Source organism: Chinchilla lanigera, unplaced genomic scaffold (genome assembly GCF_000276665.1).
Source record: "Chinchilla lanigera isolate Chin_1 unplaced genomic scaffold, ChiLan1.0 scaffold00165, whole genome shotgun sequence".
Taxonomy (NCBI): Eukaryota; Metazoa; Chordata; class Mammalia; order Rodentia; family Chinchillidae; genus Chinchilla; species Chinchilla lanigera.
Genome location: NW_004955566.1, coordinates 75,576 through 89,410, shown reverse-complemented (window position 1 = coordinate 89,410; position 13,835 = coordinate 75,576). Strand labels below are relative to the sequence as shown.

Here is a 13,835-nt window from a genome sequence, read left to right as displayed (position 1 = left end):
GAAACTTTTTTGAAGTACAATTAGGTCCTCTCTAACTTCCTGTCTCTAGCTCCTCTCTCATTCTCCCATAGGTTCATGTATTTGTTCTTTGGAAGGTGAAAAGAAGGCCTCTGAACTGGGAACACAAGTAGGGTGTATGCAGATTCTACAAAGGAAACAGGAACTTAGAAAATGCTTATCTACTGCTGAGCAGAGTTTCACATTTGTACTTCTTTACTCAGAAGACACTCAAAGATTCTTCCATAGGAAATCGGATTAAACCAAGAGAAAAATCCGGAAGATATTGATCTTGGCTACAAAACTCAACCACCTACCTAAACTGTCCAATTTATACTTTGCAAACATGGGAGTGGGCTCATGCTCATAGCTTCCAATTAACTTGTTAGTGACTCTCCTTAAAAACATTAAAAAAATGAATAAAACAAGAGTAGAAATTTGAGATAAGACTGCATTATGCAATATGATGAAGCAGTTTGGAGGAAACTATGAAGAAAGAACAAAACCTTTAAAGAATGTCTCTAATATTGCCAGAGTGAATCTGAAACAATACACTCATGAAATAACAACAGGATGCTAGAACAAAGAATATTCAGACCTTGAAATGGAACTCCTGGAAATTAACACTTAAAACAAAAAATTCAGTAGCAATAAGATGAAGTGGAAGAGATCATTCAGAAAGTAAAGCAAAAAAACAAAAATACAGAAAACAGAAAGGAAAAGAAATGAAAGGGTCAGTCTAGGATGTCCAACATTCAATAGAATAGAGAAAGGAAAGGTAAAAAAATTTTCAGAAATCAAGAACATTTCCCCAACGTCAAGGACCTGAATTTCCATATTGAAATGGTGTATAGGAAACAGATAAAAACAGACATGCACCGAAGAATATTTTGGGAAATTTCACAGCACTAAAAATAAGCAAGAGATTCTAAACCTCTCTGTTGAGAAAAGCAGGATTTAAAAAAATTAGAATAACATCTGATTTCTTAATACTAGTACAAGAGCAAGACGACTTCTAAGGGGGAGAGCAAAATTTTGAGGATAAATGACTTGCAAACCACAATTCTTAATTCAGCCAAACTAACAAATTAAAGGTAAGAGCAATATAAGATTTTCACACCTATAAATGCCTCAGAATAATAATCTCCCATATAGCCTTTTCTAGAGTGTTTTCTCCATCAAAATAAAAGAAAGAGTATGTAGGGAACTAAAGATCTAGTGTAGAAGGAGACAAGATTCACCAAGATGATGGTAAAGGGTAGTCATAATGATATTGATTATTTCAAAGACCCAGAGAATACTAGTCCAGGTTGAAGGGCAGAATGCACTGGGGCAAATGTATCTAAGATTAAGAAACTCATAGGATATATGAAGTGCTTGAACATACTGAATAAAGATACTCAATCTTTGCGAAGATTATATGACTAAATTTACTGTGAATATAGCAAACTAATAAGCAAATGACAAAATAAGGCAATTCTTAACTGCAGGAAAGACAAAAGGCTATGTAAGTAATTTTAAAACTGTTTTCTAAAAATGTCAGGAAAGCCGGGCGCAGTGCCGCATGCCTGTAATCCCAGCACTTAGGAGGCTGATGCAGAAGGATTGTTGCAAGTTCAAAACCAGCCGAGGCTATGAAGTGAGCTCAAGGTCAGCCTGAATTGCACAGTAAGATCTTGTCCCAAAAAGAACAAAAATTAAAAAAAAATAAAAATGTCAGGAGGACTGAATCCTCATCTTCCATTTCGGAAAACAATATATAATACCCAAAACTGAGAAGATAAGAAGTAGCAGAAATACGCAGGTAAATGCCAAAATCAGCAGCCAGTGAACATGTAAACATTTTAGCGAACACTTAATATCTGTCCTATTACAGACACTCAATGAGTGTTTGTTTAATTACACTGATGTGCAAAAGAATCTCAGGTTCAGTATGTGCTTCAAATACTCTAGGATTTTAAGATTTTTACCTCCTCTACTTAATCCAGGAACCTAATGTTTCTGGATTACCAAAGTGAAAAAAAATTTTGTCTACTATTTTTAAATATTTTCCCCTAAAAGATGAATGATACTTCTCAAAAAAAATCACTGATATTTTCACATAACAGAATGTCATAGCACTATTGACAAACTAATTATGCCCTTATATAATAAAAGCAGTCAAAGATAATAAATACTGGAGCAAACCAAAGGAATTTCTCTACACAATGTTTAGTAGATGTAGATGTAGTAAATTTAAATCTTAGACTAGAAGTCAGTTGAGTATTTAAAATCCACCAAAATGCATAGATCAAATCAGAGTTTACCTGTTAAGTAACACATTTGTAGTTTTCCTCCATATTCCTGAATTGTGTTTGTCATGAAAGAGTGATGCTTTGTTTTATATTGGTCAGGACAGATATCCGTTTTGTTCGAGTTTAACAAATGAAATTACAATTAAAATTTTAGGTAACTAAATGTTCTGGAATATTAAATCACAAAAATCTACTGATTGAAATATTATTAGAATAAGTTCTTCTAAGGTCTTCTAGTCCATCTTTCTACATGTTAATAAGAGAAACTCAGTTAAATCACCACAAATAACACTGTTTATAAAATCTTCCTTTTCTTTTTTACATCCTCTCTGTCTTACCCACTTTTTTCTCCTCACTGGGCCAAAATACTTAACACTCCCAATATAAGAGAAGAGAGGTTTATTTTGGCTCACATCTTGTAGAGGTTCATGTCTATACTTGGCTGGCTCCCAGACAGACGGCATGGCGCAGGGGCAAATGAGAGGAAAAGCTGCTCTCGCAAGGGAGGCAGGCAAACTGAACGTATTACGGGAGGAGCAGGGAAGGCATATAAACCCTTCCAGGCAACGCCCTCTGAGACCTGCCCCTTCAGAACAGGCCTCACTTTCTACTTGGATGGAGACAGAGGAGAACTCTAGGATAAAAAAGTTTCACACACTCCCACCTTTTTTTTTTTTTTTTTTTTTTGTCTTTTTGAGACAGAGTCTCGCTGTGCAGTTCAGGCTGGCCTTGAGCTCACTTTGGAGCCGAGGCTGGTCTCGAACTCGCAATGATCCTCCTTCCTCTGCCTCCCAAGTGCTGAGATTACAGGCATGTGGCACCACATCCGGCTCATATTCCCACTTTTTATTAGGCAGCAAGCAAGAATCGAGTTCACTATAAATACCACCACACAGAGGAATACTGGACCGGCCTGCTTGCTTGTTTTGTGTTTCTTTTTCTATGTGTGAAGAGGGGATATATATGTGTTCATTAGTGCTACTTAACTGCTTTTGCTTCTGAGGTCTCTTAGTATGTCACAGTATATTCTCCCAGCTAAGGGTTGTTTCACAGGTTTACTAAACTTGAGTTTCTGTTCATTCATTAACTGCATTCCTTCTCCCTGTGTTTTCTTTCAATTTCTATTTCGATTCCCTTTCTCTTCTTTCCTTCTCCTCTTACGTCCTCTCAACTCTCTCCTTTTTCCAGCCCCCTTTTTCTTATGAATAAATATTATCATTCAAATTTATTTTTCCTTTTCTTATTCTTTTAATATGTATGTGGAGAGAGGGCATATGTATATATGTAACTGGGAACTAACATTATTGCTTTCGTTTCTATAGTCTTACCTTGTTTTAACATGTTCTTCCCCACGAAGTGCTGTTTCCTGGCCTTCTCACTCTGTTTCTGCTTGTCCAGTAATTGGGTTCAGTGCTCCAGTATCTTCTCTCATGTTCCATTTACACGATATTCCCTTTCCTGGCCTTCCTTCTTTCCTGCCTCCTCACACCCTCTCAATCTTCCCATCTGCCCCTCTTCTTCCTGGTATATAAATAACATCACTAAAACCTATTTTTCTTTCTCTTCTTTCATTTTTCTGAATTATTTTCCTTTTTTCCTTTTCTCTTTTTTCCTTAGCCCATCCTACATTATTACTACTCCTTTATCTTCCTGAGTTAGTGAAAGAGTAGAGAACTTTTTAAACAAGTTTGAAATTGTATGGTGGTATATGATTGGTTCTTTGGATACTGATATTACAATTAGTTGTTCTCTCCTCACACTGCAGTGCTGCAGAATGAACCTATGACTTTGAATCGTTGTGTGGGTGCTTTCATGCTAAGTCATATTCAAAGCAAATGGCACAACAGAGTGAGAAATCCACTTACTAAAGAGATTTCTATCCCAACTGATCCACAAACTTCAACACAAAAACACAAGATTCGTGACCAAACGTGGCAAAAAGATGCCTCCAAAAATGCATAACTCCCCAAAAGCTGATTCCCAAAGAAAATGAAGTGGATGAAATGAGAAAAAGACAATTTAGAACTGATAAATAAAAACATCGATGAGATCAAAGAAAAGATAAATAAGGAGCTGAACAATCAATGACCAAAATGGTTGATGAACTGAAAGAAGATAAAATAAGCAGCCGAGTAAATTAAGGAAGACAATGTGGGACATAAAAGATCATTCCAGTAAAGAGACAGAGATTCTGCAAAAGAACCAAGCAGAAATCCTGGAAATGAAAACTCAGTAGGGCAAATAAAATACTCCCTTGAAAGTCTTGGCAAGAAGCAAGATGATCAGAAGAAAGGACATCAGGACCTAAAATAAGATGAGCATACTAGAACACTCAGTCAGTATGTAATAATGAAAAAAGAACAAGAAATATTGAAAAGATTATACAAGAGGCCCTAGACAATTCTAAGAGAACAAATTTAATAATCACCGGCCACAAGGTGGGTGTTGACTAACAGACATATGGCATAAAAATCCACTAACTGAAATTATTGCAGGAAACTTCCCAAATATGGAGAATGAGATGAGTACTCAGGTAAAAGATGTGTTTAGAACTCCAAATAAGCATGAACAGAAAAGAGCCTCTCCACGGCATATCAAAGTCAAACTGTCAAAAACCCAGAACAAAGAAAGAATATTAAAAGCCGTTAGAGAGAAATGTCAAATCGTTTATGAGGACAAACTCATCAGAACAGCGGCAGATATCTCAATACCAACCTTCTAAGGCTGAGGAGGGTTTGGAATGAAATTTTTCAAGCCATAAAATAAAGTAATCACCAGTGTAGGTTACTGTACTGTACAATACTATCCTTCACAATTAAAGGCAAAATAAGCATCTTCCATGATAAAGATAAACTAAAGAAATTCATGACCACAAAGACAGCGCTGCAGGAAATAGTCAAGGGAATCCTAAGCAGAAATAATGAGGCCAATGATGAGGCTAAAGGAAAGAATAAATCTCACTGGGAGAGTAGCTGAATAGGAAATAGAAATGAATCAAATATTGGAAACAAAGACAATGTAAAGACAAGAGTTAGAACATGTTCTCCAATAACAACAGTTAATGTAAATGTTCTTAACTCTCCAATTAAAATACATGGGTTTGCAGATTGGATCGGAAATAAAATCCATCTATATATTGCCTGCAAGGACACATTTCTTCTGCAGAGGCATATACAGACTGAAAGTAAAAGGTTTAAAATGACATTCTGTGCAGCTGGATCCTGAAAGCAAGCAAAAGTAGCTCTATCATTATCCAAAGAATTGACTTCAAACCAAACTTTGTCAAAAGAGACAAAGAAGGCCACTACATATGGACAAAGATAATAATAATACACTAAGCCAAGATAAAACTTGTAAAGTGTAATTGTTTTAATATATGCACCAAATGTCAGCGTACACAATTTCATAAAATAAATACTACTTAGCATAAAAGGACAGATAGATACAAATACAATCCTAATGGGAGACTTAAATACCTCACTGTCACAAATGGGTCAGCCTGATCAAAAAATCAACAAAGAAACATCAGAGTTAAACTACAGTATAGAATGGATTTAACAGAACTCTACCAAATGTTTCATCAAACAACAGCAAAATAGACATTGTTTCAGCAGCCCATGGAACTTTATCCAAAGTAGATTCTATCAACTAAGAAAGCCTGGGGCTTGCTGGATTTAATGTTAAATTTCACCGCATCTTTAGAGAAGAAATAACACCAACGTTCCTCAAGCATTTCCATGTAATAGAAAGGGAATAAAAGCTACCAAACTCATTCTATAAAGCCAGCAATACTCTGATACCAAAACCATATGATTTATCAAAAAACGAAAGAAAAAAGACACAAGAAAACTGCAGGTCAATAAATGAACATAGCCATAAAATTCTGATCAATTTTTCATGCCTGTATCTTGTAATATAAGTAACTACTTTGAAGATAACAATATGCAATATACTAGCAATTGTTACTCTCCTACTATCTTGTTTTGAAATTTTGTACCATTGTTTTTATTGTCTTTTTGCTTTAAAATAAAAAAAAATCTTACATAGAATTAAATAACTCATTAGAAAGAGCAGACCATCACCAGGTTGATTTCATCTCAGGGATGAAAAGATGGTTTAACATATGTAATTCAATAAATATAATACACCACATAACTAGAATTAAGGATAAAAAAAATCACATTGTCTTCTCAATGTGTACATTGAGAGCCTTTTACAAAACCCAACATCCCTCCATAATTAAACCCTGATGAAAACAGGTTTGGAAGGTATAGAAGGATCTTATCTTAAACTATAAAAGCCATGTATGACAGATCCATAGCCAACATCATACTGAAATGGAGAAAATATGAAAATATTTCCTCTAAAATTAAGAACAAGACAAGGGTATCCACTGTCACCACTCCCATTCAGTATAGTTCTCCAAACCTGAACCAGAAAAATCAGGTAAAAGAAAAAAATTAAAATTATATGAATAGAAAAACAAAATTTAAATTATCCTGATTTGCAAATGATATGATGCTTTCCGTAAAAGTCCCAAAAAGCTCCATCAGAAGAGTTTCAGATCTGATAAACCAATTTAAACCAGTGTGACAGGACTCAAAATAGCATTCCTGTACACCAAGAATGAAAACAGTTCTATAACAGCAGGAAAACTATCCCATTTGCAACAGCTTCAAAAAATTAAATACCTAGGACTCGAACTAACCAAGGAAATTGAAGATTTCTATAATGAAAATTATGAGAACTCCAAAGAAAGAGATTGAAGAGGACAGTAGAAAATAGGTATCCCTTGTTCTTGGATTAGAAGAATATTGTGAAAAAGGCAATATTACCAAAAGGCATTTGTAGATCTAAACAGTCCCTATTAAAATGTTGTTTCACAGAAATAGAAAAATAATCCTAAAATTCATATGCAATTAGAAGAGACCTAAAATAGCCAAATCAATCCTAAGCAAAAAGAGCACAGTCCAAAGACATTACAATCCACATTTCAAGCTACACTACAAAGTCATAATAATGAAAACAACATGGTAATGGCACAAAAAGAGACTTGGGTAGAACAGAAGATGCAAACAAACAGCTCATGCACCCACAGCCATCTGATTTTTGACAAAAGAGCCAAAACTGTGTTGGAGAAAAGACAGCCTCTTTAACAAATGGTGTTGCAAAAACTGGATAAGCACCTGCAGAAGACTGAAACAAGATCCCTATCTCTCATCCTGCACTAAATCAAATAAAATGTACCAAAGACTTACATATAAAAACAAAAATTTTAAAACTACTGGAAGATAACACTAGAGAAAGACTGGAGGCCAGTCACAGGCTAAGACTTACTGAGTAGAACTCCAACTACACAGAAAATAATATCAAGAATCAACAAATGGGATGACATCAAATTAAAAATCTGTACCGCAAAGGAAACAATCAAGAGAGTGATGAGAGAACCTACAGAAAGGCAGAAAGTTTTTGCTAGCTACTCTTCTGATAGAGGACAGATGTAGAATACAAAGAACTTTTAAAAATTATCCCCCCAAAATAAATGGCCCAATCAAAAAATGGGCTGTTGAACTGAATAACCCTTCTCAAAAGAAGTACAAATGATCAATAAGTTATGAAAAAAAGTGCAGCATCTTCGGTCATTAAGAAAATACAGATCAAAACTAGTTTGAGATTATATCTTACACCAGTCAGAATGGATATGAAGAACATAGAAGACAATGAATGTTGGTGAGGATGTTGGGGCAGGGGGCTCCTACATTATCAATGGGAATGTAAACTAGTGTACTCACAGTGAAAATCAGTACGCAGATTCCTCAAAAAACCAAAACTAGAAATTCCCCTTGACCCAGCTATTCCTCTTCTGGGTATCTGCCCGAAAAACATCATCCTATAGTGGTATATGCATACCCAATGTTCATAGCAGCATAATTCACGATAGATAAATTCTGGGAAAATCCTAGATGCCCATCAACAAATAAATGGATAAAGAAAAAGTGGTATATACACAATGGAATATTAGCCATATAGAAGAAATAAATGATATTTATAAGAAAATAAATAGAAGTGGAGATCATCATGTTAAGTGAAATAAGCCAGAGTCAAAAATTTAAATATCACTAGTTTCCTCTTGTTTGAGAAACCTAAAATATAAAGTAATGAATGAATAAAAAAGAGGTGAGAGAAAGTAGAAGTTTGGGAAACACGAAAGGGAGCCCAGGAGCAGGAGAAGGAAGGGAGATAGAAATAAAAATATTGAAAATGATCGAGGTATGTTATATTCATTACCAATTCCCCAAAATGAACATTGGTATTTTGTATTATAAACTTGTCCTAATTTTTAAAATATTGAGCAAAGCAAAAACAAAAAACAAACAAACAAAAAAACCTCCCCACATTGAAATGAGCCAAAATAAACAAATGAACTGAAGTGTAGCTGGTGAAATTTCAGCATTCATTCCTTCATTCATTCACTATTTCCTCAGTAAACCTACTCTATACTAGGCACTATTTACTAGTTTTTAAAGCACAGAATAGATAACTTACCCTAGGTTATTTTTCCCTCCTTTCCTCTAAACCTGAAAATGAAACGTGCAAGTCATGGAAAATAAACCAAACATTTACTTAGATTCAGATGATGTTATGTAATTGGAAAACAACTCATTCTATCCATTAGAATACAATTATATAGTCACCTACCTTTTGTTTTCAAATAAAGAATTATGGTATCCCATGCAGAATGTTTTTCTTCTTTTTTTGTACGTGTGTTGAGCATGTTCTGATACAGTGGTTTGTAATAACAGTAATGTATTGACTTTGGCATAAGGCTCTATTTTTGTTCACAGGACTTACCACTATTTAAGTTCAATACAGTAGAAGTTGCTGGTATGTTGACACTTTGAACCAGATACTTCTTTGTTGCAGGAGGCTGTCCTACACAACGTAAGATGGTTAACAGCATCTGTGACTTCTATGCACTAAAAGCCTATACCACCTTCCCCAGCTGTGACCACTCTTGGTCAGTACCTTTAGATGCTGACACAAATATGGGGCTGTTGACTTTGTTGAGAATCACATTAGAGAAACACCTCAGAGAGGAGAATTAGTATAGGGAGAAGAGACTTGTTAAAACTAACTGCAGATTTCTGGTTTAGTACATGCCAAAGTATATCATCTTCTCAATGCTACTGGCCTACTACCATTTTAAAGTCAAATGTCTTCTAGTCCTAAACCTGAATTGAGAAGTCCAATTAAAACAATGAATTTGAAGGAAATAATCCTGCCTAATCTTTTTTCTATCTTCCATTTAAAAGAATACCAAAGTCATCTTGTTGTTAATTATTTATAATTTTAATGCTTTTGACAAATATTTGCATACTTACCAAGTATTAGGCATAGTTCTAGGTGCTGAAGAAAAAATAATGTATAAATTGAATTTGCTGAACTGAGAAATCACTTTTTTTCTGAAAACATTGGGAATTAAACTCAGGGCCTTTGTACTGAGCTAATCCCCAGCCTTATTTCTATTTTTTATTTTGAGACAGAGTGTCACTAAGTCATTAAATTGCCCAGGCTGGGGTTCAAATTTGTGATCCTCCTGCCTCAGTCTCCCAGAGTACCAGGATCACAAGCAAGTGCCACCATACCCTGAGAGAAATCACTCTTATGAACACTTTTTAACAGATAAATTTTTGTGATTTTGGATTTGGCAAATGACTTAGAGATAAAACACCAAAACCAGGAGTAACAAAAGAAAAATAATTTAACTAGACTTTATTAAAATAAAAACCTTTTGTACTTAATGTTCAAAAAAACTCTACAGAAAACATTTGCAAATCATATATCCGAGGGCTGAGAATTTAGCTCAGTGGTACAGCACCTGCCCGGCAAGCAGGAGGTCCTGAGTTCAATTCCCGGTATCCCCCAAACAATAACAACAACAAATCATATATCTGATAGAGATTACATTTATACTCAGACTATATAAAGGACTCTTATAGTGTAATAATAAAAAGAGAAAAAACCAAAATAAAAATAGTCAAAGGATATGAATAGATATTTTGACTTCACACCTACTAGCAGGCTACAGGTCAAAAGTCAGACAATAACAAATGTCAGCAAGTATATGGAGAAACTAGAACCCTTACTGTTGGAGGGAATGTAAAATGTACGATTGCTCTGGAAGACAGTCTGGCATTTCTTCAATTAAACAGTTACTATGTGACTCAGCAGTTCCACTTTTAGGTATATACCCAAGAGAAATGAAAACATATGTTCAGAAAAAAACCTGGTACATCAATGTCTTATAGCACTATTATTCATAAAAGCCAAAAGCCCAATTAATCTAAATGTCTACCAATGGACAAATAGAGAAATAAAATGTAGTATACATGTACGATGGAATATTATCAACTATAAAAAAATAATGAAGTACTGATACGTGCTACAACATGGATGAATCTTCAAAGCATTATGTTAAGTGAAAGAAGCTAATCATAAAAGGACACATATTATTTGGCGCTATTCATATGAAATGTCCAGAATTAGAAAATCTATAGAGACAGAAAATAGATTAGTGTAAGTAAGGACCAAAATGTATAATAGATATTGTGAAATAGGAAGAAAATGTTCAAATGGCAAGGAGAACTACAGAAGGAGAAGGAAGGAAGGAAGGAAGGAAGGAAGGAGGGAAGGGAAAAGAAAAAAATAAGGAAAGAAGGAAAAAATTAGAACAAAGCTTTTTTGTAAATAAGGGGGGAGGGATTGAAGGAAGGATAGGGGAATGAAAAAAAAAGAATCAAGATACAGCGTTTTCAAGTGCAAATTCCCTATGATGAATGTGACCATTATGTATACCTAAAATGTACCAATAAACTTAATTTTAAAAAGGCATGTAAAAAAAAGTAGATTAGTGATTGTTTTGAGGTGGCAGGGGGTGAGGGGGTGATGGAGAGGGCAAGGGAAAGGGACAGATCAGGGTTTCCTTTTGAGGTGATGAAATGTTCTGAAATTGTGATGATGTTTGTAAAGTCTCTGTCAATATATTAAAGCATATTGAATATACTAAAATATATATTATTTATATTTTATACGCTATACTTTAAATGGGTGTTTGGTATACATATGCATTATTTCCCAATAAAGCTCCTTTTTTTTTTAAAGCGTGTTTTATGGTTCAAAAAAACATGCATTTGGACCTTGGCTTATTAACAAAAATGACTTGCTTAAAATACCCTCTCATCTGGAGATATTCTTTTCGGTGTGATGTAGGAAGCAATCACTGAATACTATTTAAACTACTGAAAATGCTCCAGGTAAATATTTAAGACTATGAAAATCTTAAAAGTTCAAAAAAATTAGAATTCCAGCATCCAGGAATTTCTGGAGGACATAAAGCACAGTGACTGTTCAAGATGTACTAAGGGGCACTAAGAATTAGATTCATGTTGTGGGAAGGGGTAAGAGAAGCAAGGAGAGTTAAAGAGCTCACATAAAAAGCGTAAGCCTTGAAGATCAGCAGCAACCTTCAGAGATGCTAAAAGAACAACCTTCCCTCATGTATACTATAAACCTTACTTTTCAGGAACCTAGAAATAATCCCCCATATGATTTACTCCAGTAATAAATACTAAGTCAAGTAAATAATAAAGAGCCAAACAAAACCAGATTTCAGCAAATACAGAAAAGGCTGAACCAGTCCCCAGGAACTGCTACTGCGAAGTTTTGACAATCAGCATGCATTATTGCTATTTCTAGGCAAATATAAGATGGTAAGATTGATCCCTGCTTGCATAGCTCACAGTTCCACTACTGCGATGTTACAATCTGTGTCGTTTTTAGTCCAAATAAAGTCCGTTTCTACGTTTGTCTTATGCCATATATTGTATTAGTCAACCCAGCCTATCTCACTGCAGGGCTCTTGGTATGCCTGGTCCCTGGAGTCCCCAGTTTCACAGACCTAAAGAATCACCAATGTCAGTGACAAGGATATGCATACAGGCACACGGATTTTTTTTTTTTTAAATCCTTAAAAAATCTCAGCCCCTGTCTTGGCCCTTGCAAATAGCCCAGTTCACCACCAAGCCGAATGTGGATACCTCATAGAGTCCTGTGCTCCAGTTTCAAAGCAAAATTAGGGCTAATATGGGGGCTGGGGGCAAGAAGAAAAACAACCACAGGCAGGACTGGTTTTTCCTACAGAGCCTCAGGTTTCAAAATGACTGCCTTGGAAGCTGAAATGACCCAGATGGGGGGTGGGGGCGCAGATATTTATTCCCCTGAGGGGTGGCTGTGGCTTGGTGTGGGAATGGGGAATTGGGGAAGAAGGGGCGTCTACATGGAGAGAACCGAGAATGGTCTTAAAGTACCACCCACCTCTCCAAGTGAATCACTGCAGTGTCAGCTCTGCACTGATTCCACGAATTGCCAAACAGGATGAGGTAAGGCACAAGCCTGGAGCCCCCTCCTCCTCCTCCCCCCTCCCCCTCCTCCCCCTCGGCCTCCCGCGCGCGCCGAAGGACGCATCCCTCGGAGAGGTGCACCATAGCCCCCCGTGGCCCGGGCTGAGGGGCTGACGTCACCCTTCTGCATTGAGCTTCAAGGACTGGTAGCAGCACCAATTTGGAGGGGAAACGGAGTTGGGGCGCTAACGCGGCCATGTGGCGGGGGCGGGGGTCCTCCCCCGGGGCGCTGCGGAACGAGTTCACGCAGTGAATAGTGTGACCAGATGGGAATATTGGGGTGAAGCGAGTGGGAAAGGGGTCCTAAGACCCTTCTCCAGGATCGCCGCAAAAGCTCAAAGATGTCTCTGGCTTATGTAAGACCCTCTCCCCTCCGTGCGCCTCCACGCGGTAGCGGCGTTCCCCCCCCCAACCCCATTTAGTGCGCCAGAGGAACTCCGACCGCCCTCGCCTAAGCGGGCAGAGGGCTTTCGGCGCCGTCCCTGCAGCCCCAAACTGTCGAGGATAACTGGGAACCTGGCATCAAATCCCGCGCTCGCGCGTCCGCTCCCAGCCCGCCACAGGTTAGCTCCAAGAGGCATCGCGAACAGGCTGGTAAGGTAGGGTAGAAAGAGGAGTCCAGCAAGGAAAACAGACAAATAAACCCGTAACTTTCCCCAGGGGTGGCTGATCCTATCCCGCGAGCGTAAAAAAGAAATCAATGAACAAAATAAAAATTTTTAAAAGGTCAACAACCTGCAGACACCCCCACCCCGCAGCCCACTGCAGCCTGCGCCAGGCAGTCCGGGGTCCCAGCAGCTCCGACCTCCGTCCCGCCACCCTGCAGCCCCGGACCTAGCACCTCGCGCCTGTCTCCTTAAGGAGGGGACTAAGATTTTTATTTTTGGTTGGGGTCCCCTTCAACCCTTCCTTTCTAAAAGCGTTACCCCATGGACTGCTGCACGGAGTCCTGGCCACTGGCCAGCCGTGAGCACTCACCCAGAAGACGAAGGAGTAGATGATGAGGAGGGTTTTGAGACAGGTTATCACAGGTTTGGTCTCCATTCTCCTCGATGCCATACTACAGAGCTCCGGCGGCGGCGGC

General features: G+C 37.4%; 1 protein-coding gene across 1 annotated transcript in view; it reads right to left on the bottom strand.

Moving 5' to 3' along the window:
• The window catches only part of Tspan7 (tetraspanin 7), a 127,937-nt gene extending 114,102 nt beyond the window's left edge, over positions 1–13,835 (bottom strand). Inside the window, exon 1 of the mRNA XM_005413275.2 lies at positions 13,730–13,835. Within this exon, the coding sequence (XP_005413332.1) occupies positions 13,730–13,810 (81 nt within the window). The 5' untranslated portion in view covers positions 13,811–13,835. The remainder of the gene's footprint in view (positions 1–13,729) is intronic.